The sequence below is a fragment of the Cervus canadensis genome, chromosome 1 (assembly GCF_019320065.1).
Source record: "Cervus canadensis isolate Bull #8, Minnesota chromosome 1, ASM1932006v1, whole genome shotgun sequence".
NCBI lineage: Eukaryota > Metazoa > Chordata > Mammalia > Artiodactyla > Cervidae > Cervus > Cervus canadensis.
In genome coordinates this window covers 74,108,514-74,126,259 of record NC_057386.1, presented here as the reverse complement: position 1 = coordinate 74,126,259, position 17,746 = coordinate 74,108,514, and the positions used below count along the sequence as shown (strand labels likewise).

The 17,746-nt window shown below is 38.9% G+C and overlaps 1 protein-coding gene across 6 annotated transcripts in view; it reads right to left on the bottom strand.

Moving 5' to 3' along the window:
- Positions 1–17,746, bottom strand: part of INPP4B (inositol polyphosphate-4-phosphatase type II B) — an 885,859-nt gene that overhangs the window by 398,079 nt on the left and 470,034 nt on the right. For all 6 annotated transcript variants that reach the window (XM_043485578.1, XM_043485574.1, XM_043485541.1 and 3 more), the window contains exons 6-7: positions 10,941–11,059; positions 8,801–8,917 (exon numbers count right to left, since the gene is read on the bottom strand). In XM_043485578.1, the coding sequence (XP_043341513.1) occupies positions 8,801–8,917; positions 10,941–11,059 (236 nt within the window). The remainder of the gene's footprint in view (positions 1–8,800; positions 8,918–10,940; positions 11,060–17,746) is intronic.

Here is a 17,746-nt window from a genome sequence, read left to right as displayed (position 1 = left end):
GATCCAACCAGTCCATCCTAAAGGAGGTCAGTCCTGGGTGTTCATTGGAAGCACTGATGTTGAAGCTGAAACTCCAATACTTTGGCCACCTCATGTGAAGAGCTGACTCATTGGAAAAGACCCTGATGCTGGGAAAGATTGAGGGCAGGAGGAGAAGGGGATGACAGAGGATGAGATGATGGCTGGATGGCATCACCAACTCGATGGACATGGGTTTGGGTGGACATCGGGAGTTGGTGATGGACAGGGAGGCCTGGTGTGTTGCGGTTCATGGGGTCGCAAAGAGTCAGACACGAATGAGCGACTGATCTGAGCTGAACTATTCCTTTGTATTACAAAAAATAATTTGAGATGAAGTGTAAACCTATTACAAATGTAAAGGCTAGAACTATAAAATATTTTGGAGGAAAACACTAAAGAATATTCTCCTGGCCTGAGGTTAGGGAGATTTCTTAGGGCAGGACACTTAATGTAAAGGAAAATATTGAAAAAGCAGACTTAATCAGATTTTTTAATTTCTGATGAAAATATACATTGAGAAAAGTATTAGGCAGGACAAAGATTAACAAAAAAACTGTAACATATATTCAACAAAAATGTCTGTATCCACAAAATATGAAGAATTTTTAAAAATCAACAATAAAAAGAAAACCAATCTTTTTTTACATAGGCAAAAGACTTGATCAGAAACTCCATGCTTTTTAAAAAAAGAGATGAGTTGCCAATAAGAACAGGAAAAGGTGCTCAGAATCATTAGTCATCAGGAAAATGAAAATTAAGGCCACAATGAGATACCACTTCATTCCACTAGAATGCTAAATGCAAAAGATTGACAGCAGCTTTGTTGGTAGAGTAACTAGAACTCTCATGCATTACTAAGAGTAGGAGAATAAAATTGCAGGTAATTCTGAAAAGTAGTTTCTAGAAAAGTTAAACATGTACCTGACCAACAATATAACTATTATGCTCCTCAGTATTTACCTCTAAAAATAAAAGCCCAATTTCATGCAAATACTGGCACCCAAATGTTTGTCATTGTTATTAAAAAGCTGGAAGCAAATAAATGTCTATCAATATGAGAATGAATAAATAAATTGCGGCATATCACTACAATAGAACATCATTCAGTTATCAAGTGACTGAGGAACATGAATGAATCTCAAAAACATGCTGAACAAACACACCAGATACAAGAGACCACATACTATGTGATTTCATTCACAAACATTTTAGCAAGCAAAACAAATCTATGTTGGTAGATATGGGAAAGGGATCCTGAGGCATCCAGATCAGGGAGGTGGTGGTAACCAACTGCAGAAGGACACAAGGGAACCTTGTGGAATGAGCTTTCCATCTTGCCTTGAGTAAAGGCCACATGGTCATGTGCGTTGTCAAACTCACCGAACTGAATGCTTAAGGTCTTTCCATTTTATTATGTGTAAATTATACTTTGGTGAAATATAAATATGCTCTTTGTAAATAGAAACCACTTATCAACAGGTAGAAAGGAAGAAAAATTATTTATTAATGATGGCAACATGTTGGAACTCTACTTTCATATGGAATAGGTAACTCCTCTTGTGAACTCTGCCAAACTTAAAGGGGAAGGATGTCCTTGGTGGTCCAGTGATTAAGAATCTGCCTTCCAAAGCAGGGGGTGCAGGTTCAATCTCTGGTCGGAGAGCGAAGATCCCACATGCCATGGGGCAATTAAGTCTGTGCTGCAACTACTGAGCCTGGGTACTACAAATAAGACCCAACATAGCCAGAAGTAAATTAATTAATAATTATTTTAAATTACTTAAAAAAAAAAAACAAAACATAAAGGTGAGCATTCCAAGAGGCCAAGGCTGAGTGAATGAAGAGGTTGAGAAGACCACATAGCACACACAAAAGAGAAGGAAAGAACAAGGCTGGGGTCACAAAAGCAAAAGCTGAGACATAAATCTAGCCATTTCAAAACAAGCAATACAGCTATTTTCTTTCATGAACAGTAGCTGGTCACTCCATTAAAAGTTTTCCAGACATCTGCAGTTAGTTATCTGTACTTAAAGTGCTTAAAATGTTTGGATATAAGTTTTTAATCCTGTTCTTGAATACTGACTTTTTTCTCAATCAAATTTTAGGCTCCAAAATGAAGAATGCTTCTAAAGTTATCAGTTGAAGTAAAAAATACCATACTGTGGGAGTGAAAAATGGGAGAAATCCTATCAACTATGTCTGTTCCATAGTGTAGCATGGAATAATCTACATCTTTGACTTGACCTACTTATACTTTCAGAATCCCCATTTCTTCACTTCTAAAAGGAGCATGATGATACTTCCCTCAAAGAAGTTTTATGGAGCTTAAGGAAGAAGCTAAAAACTAAACATACCACTTGGTATACACTTCAGTTCAGCTCAGCTCAGCTCAGTCGCTCAGTCGTGTCCGACTCTGTGCGACCCCATGAATCGCAGCACGCCAGGCCTCCCTGTCCATCACCAACTCCCGGAGTTTACTCAAACTCATGCCCATCGAGTTGGTGATGCCATCCAGCCATCTCATCCTCTTTCGTCCCTTCTCCTCCTGCCCCTAATCCCTCCCAGCATCAGGGTCTTTTCCAACGAGTCAACTCTTTGCATCAGGTGGCCAAAGTACTGGAGTTTCAGCTTCAACATCAGTGCTTCCAATGAACACCCAGGACTGACCTCCTTTAGGATGGACTGGTTGGATCTCCTTGCAGTCCAAGGGACTCTCAAGAGTCTTCTCCAACACCACAGTTCAAAAGCATCAATTTTTCAGTGTTCAGCTTTCTTCACAGTCCAACTCTCACATCCATACATGACCATTGGAAAAACCATAGTCTTGACCAGACGGACCTTTGTTGGCAAAGTAATGTCTCTGCTTTTTAATATGCTATCTAGGTTGGTCATAACTTTCCTTCCAAGGAGTAAGCATCTTTTAATTTCATGGCTGCAATCACCATCTGCAGTGATTTTGGAGCCCAAAAAAATAAAATCTGACACTGTTTCCACTGTCTCCCCATCTATTTCCCATGAGGTGATGGGACCAGATGCCATGATCTTTGTTTTCTGAATGCTGAGCTTTAAGCCAACTTTTTCACTCTCCTCTTTCACTTTCATCAAAAGGCTTTTTAGTTCCTCTTCACTCTCTGCCATCAGAGTGGTTTCATCTGCACATCTGAGGTTATTGATGTTTCTCCCGGCAATCTTGATTCCAGTCTGTGCTTCTTCCAGCCCAGCGTTTCTCATGATGTACTCTGCATAGAAGTTAAATAAGCAGGGTGACAATATACAGCCTTGACATACTCCTTTTCCTGTTTGGAACCAGTCTGTTGTTCCATGTCCAGTTCTAACTGTTGCTTCCTGATCTGCATACAGGTTTCTCAAGAGGCAGGTCAGGTGGTCTGGTATGCCCATCTCTTTCAGAATTTTCCACAGTTTATTGTGATCCACACAGTCGAAGGCTTTGGCATAGTCAATAAAGCAGAAATAGATGTTTTTCTGGAACTCTCTTACTTTTTTGATGATCCAGCGGATATTGGCAATTTGATCTCTGGTTCCTCTGCCTTTTCTAAAACCAGCTTGAACATCTGGAAGTTCTCAGTTCGCGTATTGCTGAAGCCTGGCTTGGAGAATTTTGAGCATTACTTTACTGGTGTGTGAGATGAGTGCAATTGTGCGGTAGTTTGAGCATTCTTTGGTATATACTTAGTGATCAATAATCTTAATTTCTTTTTTCTTAACCAGTGCACCATATCTTCCAGGTAGAGAAGGACAACCACAAACTCTATCTCAATAAGTACAGTTAGACATAAATCTTGTAAGAAGACAATGGAGAAAATCAAGCCAAGTCAAAATATATTAAATAGAAAATGGTTTTATTTTCCTTCGAAAAACATAAAAACTGAACTGGATAATTCTGCCTAGGGAAGTGTATTAGAACTAAACTTATTTGTACATATAACACACAAAATACAATAAATTAATATCCAATCTAGATAAGGTCAATTTTTTTTTGAAAGGTACAAATAGGGAGTTGTCAGTGAAAGGCAATTAAAAAAATTCTTGGGACACATGTCCTCACCTGAGACGTGTTCAGTATCTATTGAACATGGGGCTCTGTCCTACAAGCTAAACACCTAGCAATCTGGAGAGACAGCAAACATTTAGTAACTCTAGAGCAAAAGGAGTGAAGTCAATGGACCCTCCTGCAAAACACATCAGCAGTTTAAATTTCTACCACGGACAAAAACACTTTTGTGACCTAATCAGGTGTTTATAGAAAGATGGATGTCCTCAGCTGGGTATTAAAGGAACCTTGTTCAGTACTTTCCAAAACACTGTGTTGCTTGGGAAAAAGAGGAAAGAGAGAAAAGTTTAATGGTGATATTCTTTTCATTCATAAACTTCTCCTTCCTCTGAGTTTTGCTGTAACATATGAAAGACCCAGATTCCCAGCTTGATTCCCTAGGGCAGAACACTGTAAATGATGTGCTAAAAACACATTTGTCTGTTTTGTTTCAGTTTGCAGACTGCTAAAATAGAGCATACAACCAGTATATATCCAGAAGACATCAACTTCACTGTTATAACTTAGGCTCTCATACTTTAGCCATGGGCTTCAATTTCAATCTTCAAGAGTGTTAGTGGCTAAGTCGTGTCTGATTCTTTTGGAACCCCATGCCAGGCTCCTCTGTCTACAGAATTTCCCAGGCAAGGCTCCTGGTGTGGGTTGCCATTTTTTCCTCCAGGGGATTGTACCAGTCCAGGGATCGAACCCATGTCTCCTGCACTGACAGGCAGATTGTTTTTTTACTGCTAAGCCACTAAGGAAGCCCTAAATAATTTCCTTAGGTAAGGCAAATACCAAAAAGGTGACTCTAATTCTAATAATGAACCCATGTCCCCCCTTCCCTGCCTCCCTACCTGCCAAGCATTATCCATCCATCTGCTGCAAAGAGAGACTGATTGCTATGAATGGGAAGGATGAAGAATGTGGTAGGAGAAAACAAGAGTCATTATGAATCAATAGACTCTTCTCATTCTTTACAATGACTGATTGCATTTCTGTTGAAGTTATTATGAAAGATAATCTTACGTTCAAAGAACCTAACAAGACCAAGTAGTTATTAATTATAACTACTTGGTCTTGTTAGGATAATAGCCACATCAAGGGCACAGATAAAATATCATTATCTCTTTAAAACTTCTAATAGTAATATGTATGTAAACAAACATGAGATTGCAAAGTAACAAATCTATTTGACTGGTTAATTCCAAGCAATAATGAATTCAATAGAAAAAGACAAGGAATTTAGTCAGCTGACTAAATTAATTTATACTCAGCAAGTAAAGAATATCTCATTGTCCTGTCCTAATACGATCAATGGTTTATTGGGATCAAATATTTAGACCAACTTTTAAATACATGCACATTATTTGTTGATTTTCCAAAATACATAAACATTCATAATCTCATTTCATAACCCTTAAAAGTACTATGATCTTAAAATATTTAGGGTCATAAGTGGCCCTAATCTAAACTGTACTTTAAATTTACTTGCTACCTTCTCCAATTCTGTATTCACTTCCATAATAAAAAAGCAAAGAACAATAATAGAAACTTAAATAAGAGAAAGGGCCCCAGCTATTAAAAAGATGAAATAATGTCATCTACAGCAACATGAATGGACCTAGATGCTATCATACTGAGTGAATTCAGACGGATAAAGACAAATATCATATGATATTGTTTATATGTGGAATCTAAAAAAAAATGGTACAAATGAACTTTTTTTTTTTTTTTACAAAACAGAAATAGAGACACAGATGTGGAAAATAAGTTATGGAGGGGAGGGGCGGAGGGATAAATTGGGAGAATGAGATTGATATAGATACACTACTGTGTATAAAATAGATAATAAAGTCCTACTGTGCAACTCAACAACTCTACTCAATACTCTGTAATGGCCTATACAGGGAAAGAAAACAAACTAAAAGAGTGGAGATATATATATATATATCAGATTCACTTTGTTGTACAGTAGAAACTAACATTTTGTATCAACTATGTGTGCGTGCTAAGTCACTTTGATCATGTCCAACTCTTTGCAACCCTATGGATGGTAGCCTGCCAGGCTGCTCAATCCATGCGATTTTCCAGGCAAATCGATTTTCCAGGGTTGCCATGCCCTCCTTCAGGAGATCTTCCTGACCCAGGGATCAAACCAGCATCTCTTCTGTCTCCTGCATTGGCAGGTGGGTTTTACCACTATACTCCAATTAAAAAAGAAAAAAAGGAAGAAAGGCACCAGGATAAAGACTACACGTACATGACATACATGGAGACTATTAGCATATTAATGAACTGTGTTTCTATTTACACTTCCATCACTAGAACTAATTGTTAGTTATTTTAAGGAAGAAGTTATGCTTTAATTAACAGCATTTCATAAATGAAAGCTGGTTGCATTTCTTAAGTATGTTCAAATTTCATAAGTCTTATTTCTCAGCAGGGATTCCAGTTCATTCAATACTTTTATGTGATAACACCTCTAGATCAAGGGAGAAAATCTTTAAAAGACCCTAATTAATAGGTTTCCAGAATAAAAGCCCAAAAAAAAGCATATTTAATGAGTAAGCTAATTATCTATCCCTAGAGCATTAAAATACCTAACATTTTAAATGAGGCAGATTGAAGGAGAGAGAAACACCTTTGGTATTTAATATTTCTAACTCTGCTGTTCCTAAGGACTTTACCAACCCAAGAGCTCAACATTTTCATCTCTGTAGCATATTGTTTCTATACCTCTGACCCTTCCATATTCTTCATCCTGTCTACACCTTGGGACCTTGGGAGTACTGTATTTGATCATGTGCTTGGAAAAAACATAAAATCCCAGAGTTTCTGCTTTATTTTCCCCATCACTCTGATCACTTCCCTGCTTATTACTTCTCTGCAAAATTGTGCCACCTTCTCCTACTTTTCATTTAAACCATATCTCCCTTCTCCCCAATTTTATGCTTTTGTTCCCCCAATTTCCCTCTCTCTTTGGCAGAAGACAAAAAAAAAAAAAAAGTCAACTGTAGGCTTTCTGTGTAATCTTTGGCCCAGGTCTCCCAATCTACTCCTTTTCCATGTCACTTCAAAAATCAAGGAAAAGGCATATAAAGGGAAAAGAAAAGAACAAAACTTCAAAGCAAAACCTTTTTAGTTGCCAGCTTTAACCCCAAATGTTTGTCTCTTAAAATATTTTTATCTTTTCCTTTCAATCAGAAATAATAAATGTAGGATTACTCAGAAAAACACAGCTAGTAAATTGGATAAAACTTTGGTTAATATTCCTTTATTTGATTTTTACTATTTATGAGAGACGTGAGACAGCAGCCAAAACAATAACTACAGCAATTAAGCTTGCAATTACTGCTCTGTAGCTGTTGCTCTTCTACATATTTTACACATATTAACTTATTTAATCTTTACAACACTGCTCCCCCAGGTAAACAGAAATGAGGATCAACTCTCCCAGAGTCACAAAACTAGTGAGCAGAACGGGAACCAGACAGTCTGCCTTGACAACTCTACCTGACGGCCATCACTGTTTCTTTACCACGCACGTGCTGTGCATTTCATTGGGCATTTCTTTTGCATATTTAAAGACATGAACTTTTCTGGGTCTGAGATGAGTAGAAATGCCTTCAAGACAGAATTTTTTTTCTCTATTACATATCCCCACCGTCTGCCTATGCTATATATTTCGTGGTAAAGAATGAAAAGGAAAGAAAGACTCATGAGCAAGACAGAGCCTTGCTCATGAGAAGGCAGAGCCTTCTGCCTAGTGAGGGCAGAAATGAAAGCTGCACTTCGCCTTGACCAGTTATGACTGACTCTCCAAGCCCAGCAGCACCTGTCAGCTTCAAGCAGAATTCTCCCAGAACCTACTGGTCTACCTGCCTTCAAAGTGTTTCCTGACTTGCATTTCATTGTGGATTGTCAATACTCCCATGGCTCCCCACTTTCAAGCTTTGAAAACAGACAAACACTCATTGTCATGGGAAAGATTTAAAGAAGAAGGCTCCTGGTAAACCATCCCCTTCCCAATACCTATTGATAGCATTCTCTCCTGTCCTGAAATTTTCAGAGTGGCCTCCGGTGAGAGTGGCTGGGTACCTAATGGTCTCACTTGAACCCTCTGATTCAAGAGGAGGAAAATTCAGACCCTGTAGGAAACCTAAAGAACCTAGAACAAAAGACCATCAGGCCCTGACATGACCTTCCTGTAATGAGGCCAATTCTGCCTAGTGCTGACAGTTACTTCCTCCTCTGTTTGCTCTGGTGCCACGAACAACATCAGAAGAATAGAGGGAGTTAGGGCTACACGTAAAAGAATAAATTGTGAAAGCAGAACACTATCAATCTCATTTTAGAATAATGGCAATATTATAAAGTTCTGATGTATTATTTAATCTCTTCCATTTGCTTTCTGCCCACAATGTTACTTCTTCAACAACACTTAAAGCAGCAACGACAAAATATAAACCAACACATCAAGCCAGCCTCCCTGAAAAAGAAGAAAAAACTGTTCTGAAAGCTTTTGCTCCTAACCAATTGCCAGTGTGGCAGGAAGCCAAAAGAATTTGAAAAAAAAAAAAAAAATCCCAGCAAACTATAAACATAAGACAAGCATAAACAAAGCACAAAGCACCTCTTTGAAAAATGCCAGTTACATCACAAATCCGACGGTTTGGAAAAGCCCATTTCTTTTCCCAAAGAAAGAAATTAAGTTCAAGTACTTACAGTGTCATGAGACTTATCCTTGACATCATAGACTGTTAGCTTTATTTTGGTCTCCTCATAGATGGGATACTCAGATGGGAATGTGACACCAGTCAAGAACAGTGGGTCTCTTGTTCCCTGTAACAGCATAAGCAGACAACTTTGATTCAATGAGGCAGCAACTGCAGTTGGCAGCCTGTGGTGACACAAGAGAATGCAGAGTGTCTGGGTCTGTTTGTTTTTCTAGGAAATGATTCTATTAGAAGAGAGATCTGAATTGCCAAAGAGTGCCCATGGGGAACAGCATGGCCCAAGGCCCCAAAGTACTGATAGAGCTGTAGATAGTAAATGCCTTGCATCCTTGTCAAAGCTGCTAAGAATCTTGACAAACAATTTATTTTCATTACATGCAGAAGCATTGTTAGGGTCAGCTGTCATTACACTTAGCATACATTTAATGGATATAACCTGTGACTTATGCAAATAACCTGAGATACTGACTGATCAAATTAAAATGAAGCTCTTTTCTCAACCACTTGGTAATCTTATGCTGTCCATTTATTTCCTTTCTGTAATGATTCAACTGAAAGCCACGCTCTGATAGCATTCATTTGTTTTTAGATGTTGTTCAGCTGTATTTTTTTTTTTTTCTCAGACTGATTTGAAAACTAATGAAAGAAACTAAATATGATGGATTCAGGGCTATGAAATTACTATCTCAGGATGCAGTGCACAGAGTATTTCCATGCCTCAGAATTCATTTTTAGAGAGCTGACATCCAACATTAAATTTTGCATCTATATTTAAATATGCACAGTGCTGAATGTTTGCTAGAGTTTTGTAAGCCAGTCATTTATGGAAGTTTCTGGAAGCTGAAGTTATTCATTTATTCATTCATTCGTTCTTCCTTTTATTTAACTAATACTGCTTTTTGTTTGGCACCGTGTTAGACGATGTGCAAAACACACAGTGAATGAAACAATCAACAACAGCTATATATATTCAAATTAATGTGTCAAAATACATAATTTATCTTAAATCTTGACAATATTTTTAAAATAATCAAGTTGGGATAATGCTTGAAACTAGTTTTCATATAAATGAACAATTTTCCAATGTTGGTTTTCTTCGAATGAATAAGATTATTTTTGCTTATTCAACCACAACTTTAACTACAAATGATACCAGCACTGGAACCTAAAGTTTCCCAAGGACAGATTCAGGGCTACGTGTAAGATCTGTGTCACTCCCATTGGTGAAATGTGTGGACTTTTGTCTGAATCATCTATTCCACCAACGGCAGTTAGCAAGCCTGGTCTGGAGTAGACAACTTAAACTCCTGCAGAGAAACTCCTCCTTCAAAATAGACAGGGCTCCCAAGCCTAAGAAAAGTGAAGCTCGGAGTTTAGAGGACAGTTTCTTTAATGCCAGAGACTAAGTAACCCTCATTCAGTAAAGCTGTGAAATATGTGTGATGAGAACAAAATAATCAAAAGGGAAACACTTCCTCTTTTGAATCTGATCCAGCACAATAACAAGTTTCCTCCCAACACATTTTGAATGTTACATAAGCAACAATAAATGTAAATAGGAAATCTCTCATTGGATGAGTAATATTTACACCTTTTGCCTAGAAACATTACAGTGTCTCCAATTAATCATCTACCTTTCTTTGAAAAACACCATACTTTAAATAAAAAGACACACATGAAAGGCAGAGAATATGAAGTTTCCACAGTCTGAAGGAAACAAAAAGATGAGAAGGGCAAAAACAGTTTTAAATGTCTCTAGGTAATTTACAACTTTCTTTTTTCCCTGCAGACATATACTCATTCCATTTAATTAAAATTTTATATACAGTTTTTTCTCTACTTAGTACTCTATTCAGAGATTCAAAGTGGGGATTTTCCTTTTACTTACTAAAGAAAAAATAAGCTCTTTTATAAAAATTGCCTATAAAAAGGGCAAGTTCTTCCCCCATTTGTTTATCCTGGTCAGTTACAAATGCATGCTTAGTAAGCTCAGGTATGCCTTCCTAAATGACAGAGGACAGTAACTCAACACAGCTGTCAGCCAGGATGTAAGGTAATTCAGCTGTTTGCTCAAATCCAGACAGCGACCTGGAGACAGTGGGAGGAAGGCAGGCACAGAGCACGCTCACCTCAACAATTTCGGTGCTGGAGTATCTTGTCAGCCCCTGCTCCGCGGGGTGGATTACTGAGATCTGGACCAGAGTATTCAGCTTCCGATCACGAACAGGAGCCAAGAGATCCTTGCATGCTGCCGACGGCAAAGCAGAAAGAGAAAAGAAACTAACACCGTATCTCAGGGAAAACTTCTGTCCCGGGTTGGAAGGAACCTTAGCGCTGGCGCTGAATGAAATCTTCTGGGAGTTCTGGGCAGATTTTAGAGGAAGTCCCTTGGAAGTACCTTACAGAAATAGGAAGTCACGTGCTGCGGAGCTGAACTGAGAATTCATTTCCACTGGCCACATTTGCAGCTCTTGCGAGTCTCCACTGCCCTGGGATACTCACTCTCCTGTGTGACTGTGCACACAGGGCGCAGGGACTTTGAGTGACTTTAATTAGTCACTAAACCCCGACTTTAACTCACACCCCTAGACTAAGTAAACGCACTGGGGCCACATCCGGGAAGCTTGCCGCTGCTCCTTATTGACACGGGCTGGATTAGCTCACTTGTCAGAAGGCACACTTGGTATTTACCTATCTATTCACTATCCGTTCACCCTTACAGTCCTACCGATGCAGGGCTGGGTGGTTGCCTTTCAGCTGCTCACAAGCTGAGGCAAAGGGCAGAGGAGGAAGAAAGAGGAGGGGTTAAAAGCTCCTTTGTCCAGATTCTAGCCAGGCCTGGGAGGCAGAAAAGTGGAAAAAGGATGGGTTAATTCTTGCCCGGGGGGCCACAGACCCAGAAAGACCTTTCCCTGGAGATAGGAGGCTCAAATTACAGAGGCTCCTCACCATACCATATTTACTTGAATATTTTCTCCACCCACATATCATTCCCACAATTTGGGGAAGAAAAATCCAAAACATATTCCTTTTCAGCAAATCCATTATCTCCTCAGGTGTTTCCCTTCCTGGCTTTGAAATAGTAATTTTACTACCTGCATTTGGATCGTGAAGTATCATGCAAAGTGTCCCCTCTAGAGAAAGTGTCACTCACTCAGTCCTGTTGGACTCTCTGCCACCTCACAGACCTTGGTCCTCTAGGCTCCTCTGTCCAAGGAAGTCTCCAAGCGAGAACACTGGAGTGGGTAGCTATTCCCTTGTCTAAGGGATCTTCCCCACCTAGGGATCCAACCCTGGCTCTCCCACATTGCAGGCAGATTCTTTACCATCCGAACCACCCCTTCACTAGATAAGAAGGTTGAAATTAGGTTGTGTTGGTGGCTGGGGGCGGGCTGACGCTGGGCTTGGGACTGAAGTGGCCCCCAGCCCTGGATTCACGGTGAATGTGTGCTGAGCTCTATACTATCCACACCTCACACCTCTGCCCGTTGCAAGAAAAAAAAGAGGGAAGGACACAAGTATTTAAAATATATTATTTCTCTTCAGCAGTACACAAGACCTTCAGCCCCTAGGCCAGAGGTACTAGGGCTTAAACTTGAAAGCAAAGGAAATTATAAATGTAATTATCACCTTTTCTTTGTTTACAAATTAGCTCATTTACAGAAGCAGACTGGGACAGAGGAAAAAAGCAGCAGTTTTGCAATGAAACAGAGGTGGTTTTCAGCTAGTTCTACTAGCTAAGCAATGCTAGGCAAATTATTTAACTTCTGAACTTCTTGATAAACCTTGAGATCTTTTAAATCCTGCACGGTATTTTTGTTATTTCTTTTTTCCTTATTTAAACTATAGCCTCAAACCATACAAGATAGCTTAGGAAAGCATGTGTGGAAAATAGTAGCAACAGTTTACCTAGCCATCGCTAATTTTGAGTCCTTTTGCCAATTATCTCTTTATTTCTCAAAATGATGCTTTGAACTATTCTTTAAGTTTTATGTACTAAGAATTGGAGGCTTAGAAACATTAAGCACTCACATTTGCAACCCTAGAACTCTCTCGTAGTTTGTTTACATCATACCCCGACAGTTCCACTTCTTTTCTTGGCATACTGAATTCCTTTCTCACACAATGGGACCTCTTTTTGGGAGAGTGACTGCCATAATTCTTTATTGTCTAACCGAAGAGATCTAGTTTTAGAAAATACTGATGCAAGGTTTCAATAATGTCAACATATCACCGGAAGGAAAAAAAAAAGATAGATTTAAACTTTACTGTTCTTTGGTGGTTATTTTGATCATTTCCTCTACTTGCCTAATGAATATTTATCACTCATTCTCTTGGCTTTCTGCTCACCGTGTACAGTTCTCTCTTCATTTACTGATACTGACATATATCTGTCCAAGGATTTTGAAGTTGGAGCCAGTTTGTTCCAAACACATGCATTGTGTCCAAGTCCTGCTGGTAGCTTTATCTCTACCTTATGGACTTACCACATTTTCTCAAAGTAAGTTACTTCTTTTCTGATTTTTTATCAGACTTGATTGTGGGATGTGGTTAGTTCTCAGAAGTGACAGACTGTTCTCAATTTTATCAGAGAACCTCTCAGACTTACTCTTAAAGAAAAACAAAGACAATCTCCATTAAATGTTCTGTTGAACCCAATTTGACAGAATTGTCAAACCCAATTGTCAGATCCCCAATACTGATGAAGTGAAAATAATCTTAATGGCACTTTGTATTTCTTTATATTTTAAATCTAAAGTATGGTCTAGCAAACAACAACTAAAAGTTACATCTTGACTGCTCATATCTTTTCCTTCCCAACAGACCAGAGATTTTACTGTTCCCTAATCTTATGAGGCAAGTTATCAGGGAAAGACCCTGAGATCAGTTAGAATTCCTGAGCTGTATTCCCAAATTCCTCATTTTCTACTTATATGCCATTAAGTCACAAAATCTTAGAGGCTCAGTTTCTTCATCTATTTCTTGGGGTGGAGGTAAGGAATAAATTAGGTCCCTTTTATGAATGGACTTTTCTATATGAAATAAAGTTTACTAATATCATTATACTAACATTGACAAATATCGATACCAATATTTACCAATACTTAGTATTTTATTCTTCTGTAAAATGGTTTTTATTGACTCAGTTACATTCAGACCACTCCTTAAAAGCTCTCACTAGGCCCCATATTTCTTTGTAAGTACTAAACCAGCACATGAGTCACTGCATTTCACAAAGTGAAACCCATACACGCTATGGATCTATACATACTGAAACTGTCCCACAGGCGGGGTGATAAATGATGAGCGATTGAATTGCTTCATGGAGGTGTAACTCATTGGATCACTGTAAAGAATTATCTGCCTAGTAACTTTTCAGTATCCACTAAAGAAGCCTGCAAAATCTGGTTTTAGAATCAAAAAATGTCATATTAATTTTCCAGCCACACTTAGCATACTACCCATTACCCACACAAAACTCTCCTCTAGGAGGGAGTGACCTGCGTAAATGGCCTTCCTTGATTCACGGGACTCAAAGAACACTCTGGAGTTTCACTTCATTTGTTTGGTTTTATACAAGAATTCTTGAACCAAAGGGTAGCAACAAGTAAATACCTCTCTGCCATCATTCATTCATCATTAGATTTTTACTTTTATTTCTACCTTTTTACTGGCTTTGTTTTGGTCCAGACTATTTAAAAGCATTCTCATAGTCCACAATATTTAAAATATACAAGGTGTTGATAGTTGGGGATTCAAATGTGCTTATGTCCACTGAATTAACTTTATTTTTTAAAGTAAAGGGAGCAAAAATCATAATATGAAAACAATGATTATTTTTTTTTAAAAACTTACACTTTTAAACTTTTCTTTAGAAAATAAATAAAAGAACTACGAGTGACTACTCCTGTTAACTTGTCTATAGTAACTGGCCACGTGAGGCTGCACTTCACACTGTCAGTGCTGGCGAGTGAGATGCTCACAGGCGTCTCCAGCCCAGATCTGTACAGGGCCCAGACAGCTCTCACTCTGCTGGAAGGGAATCCTCAGTAGCTGCTGCTGCTAAGTCGCTTCAGTCGTGTCCGACTCTGTGCGACCCCATAGACGGCAGCCCACCAGGCTCCCCCGTCCCTGGGAGTCTCCAGGCAAGAACACTGGAGTGGGTTGCATTTCCTTCTCCGATGCATGAAAGTAGAGGTGGTGTGATAAAAACAAAGGGCATGTCAGTATCTTTGGAGAGGGCTGGCACTGAGCAACAGGAAACCTCTGCTGTGTCAAAAGCCGGGCAGCCCATCCAAATCCATTGCCTGAAGAAATAAAAGCCCACTGAGGCTTCATTTAAGGGTTTGTCCAAAGCTTGAAATTCCAGTCACTGTGTAAGTTAAATTCATAGATCTGTGACTAAATTTGGCCTAAGGACTAGAAGTTTCCAACTCCAGTCTACATGCTTAAGCTACTGCTTAGGTTCTTAGGGAGAAAGTTCAGGTCATCTATTGCTCCTATGATTTCTCTACTAGCCAAGAATCCAGAAGCTAAAGGGCAGGGGTTTCTGGGTTCTCATTGGGTTAATAGTCTGTCCACCCCAAAATACTGTTTGTTTGTGTGTGTGTGTTTTTATAAAATATGCACTTTTGTTTCATGCAGTCATCATTTTTAAGTCACGTCAAGTCTGTTGAGTCACTATATCTGTTCTATCATTCTAGCCAACATGGGCTGGAAGCTGAAAAATGTCTCCTGACTCTTGTCTCAGAGAACTCAGTCCCAGAAATTATCCATTTGAAGTAGAACACAATTGTCAATTCAGGTGCCTTTGAATTCAGCAGCACTGGCCAAATCCTAGTTGTCCTCAGACTTGCACTGGGTAATCAGAGGCGCCTGCCACAGGCTTTCACAAGGGCAGTGGCAGTTCAAGGTCAACTCCCAGCAACTGTCTCTTTCCCCTTAAGAACTTTCTTCTGTGAAGCCAGGTCATTTTTCTTGCCCCATTTCATTTCATCTCTCTTCTTGCCATTCAGTGTTAAGCAGATGTTAAGCAATGGTAAGCATCAAGCAGAGTTTATCCTTTGCCCTCTAGAAAAAAGCAACAGCCACAAGCAGAGGAGTGGACTTTGACAAGAGTTCACACAGCTCTACAATTCTGTTCTTAAATTAGCCAAAGGAAGCTTAGGCTACGAGAAGAAACCACACAGGAGAGCAAATAGAGAATAAAGACGTGTTTGTTTGTTTTTTAAACTCAGGATAAAATTGTATTTGAACCAGGATCTGGCCTAAGGAATTACGTGACTTTGGATACATTACTCTCTTTCAGCCTCTATTGTCTCATCTGTAAAACAGAAGTCAAAGGACAGATTTCAAAGATTTGTTGTAAAGATTATATGATGTAATATATGTAGAATGCTAGGCACATAATAGGTCCTTTTTAATTAAGATTAATATGAATATAGACTCTTTGTGACCCCATGGATTGTACAGTCTGTGGAACTTCCAGGCAAGAATACTGGAGTGGGTAGCCGTTCCCTTCTCCAGGGGATCTTCCCAACCCAGGGGTCGAACCCAGGTCTCCCACATTGCAGGTGGATTGTTTACCAGCTGCGCCACCAGGGAAGCCCAGCTGAGCTACCAAGATTAATATGAACATAGTTATATGCTGACACAAAAATGGATTGTATCTACTCAGTATTCTTATAGTAATTAAATTCTCAAGATATTCCAAGTTGGTTCTGATTTGATATAACCTCATTCTTTTGTTAATACATTTATTTTATTAAATATATATCTGTGATATTTTGGTACCTTCTTGTTTCCATATAGATAAACACAAAATAAAATGTACACTCCTTACTGGATTATCTGTTATTTTCAGAAATCATAGTTATCATGAGTATATTGCCTTCTGTGAAACCAGATGTGCATTTTATACTTGTTCATTTCCCCTCTGATGAGGCACTTCCAAATAAGAAGCCAAAAAAAGCAGAAAAGTTTTATTTATTTTCTGTCTGTCCTCAAACGTACTACATGTAAATGGTAAACAAATACTCTAAGCATGGATTTGTCTGGGAGGTTAGTGTCCCTTTACTTAGAGACAGCTGGTCCACAGGGAGGCATTGTCTTAATAACTGAGATGTCCCAAGGGGTCATGGGAAGACCTGCTCCTCTGTTCTCTGTATTCCTTCATCAAGAAAGGAAGACTGAATGCTTATAAAGCTTCTTTTTCTTGCAATTAAAAATAAATATTACAGCTCAAACCCGAAACAAATCTTCTTCTCTGATGAAAGCTCATTTCTTATACACTGCCCCCCTCTCCTGACTCTTTATAGGGAAAAAGGAAGAGACCCTTCGTTTTGTCCCTTTTCCCTCAAGGGACCAAAAAAAAAAAAAAAAAACCCCAAAACAAAACAAAACCAGGGTATGGAGGATAGGGGGCATCTTGAAGAGAAAAGTGGCCTTATCCAAACAAGGATCTAGGGGAATAACCATCTAGCTCCAGGCTCCACCAATAGCACTATTTGTATTTTCCCATCCTAAAGAGAATCGATCATTTCCCTAAGGCTGTGAGTAAGCCTCTTGCTGCCGAGAAGGCAGTGTTGTGTTTACTTCTCAGATTCTTAAGAGTTTGGTCAACTTTCTCAAAAATGTCACATATATATATATCCTTGTTCCTTGTAGTCCAGAAAATTAAATGCCATTTATCTATCAACTGATATGCCACCTTGGGATATGTTTCCAGTCCAATAAATCACTGGACTTTGGTTTCACAGTTACCATTCCATGCCAGTGAGTCCCTCTAGATTAAATCAATTTGCATCATACATTAAGAGAGATCTGTAACATTTTAAAAGCTTAATAGCCCCTCTTATGACTTAGCCAGTACAATATGCTTTCCTGTTCTTAGTTTCTTCTGCATTTCTGTTCTTTATTCTTCCTTCCTCTCAGG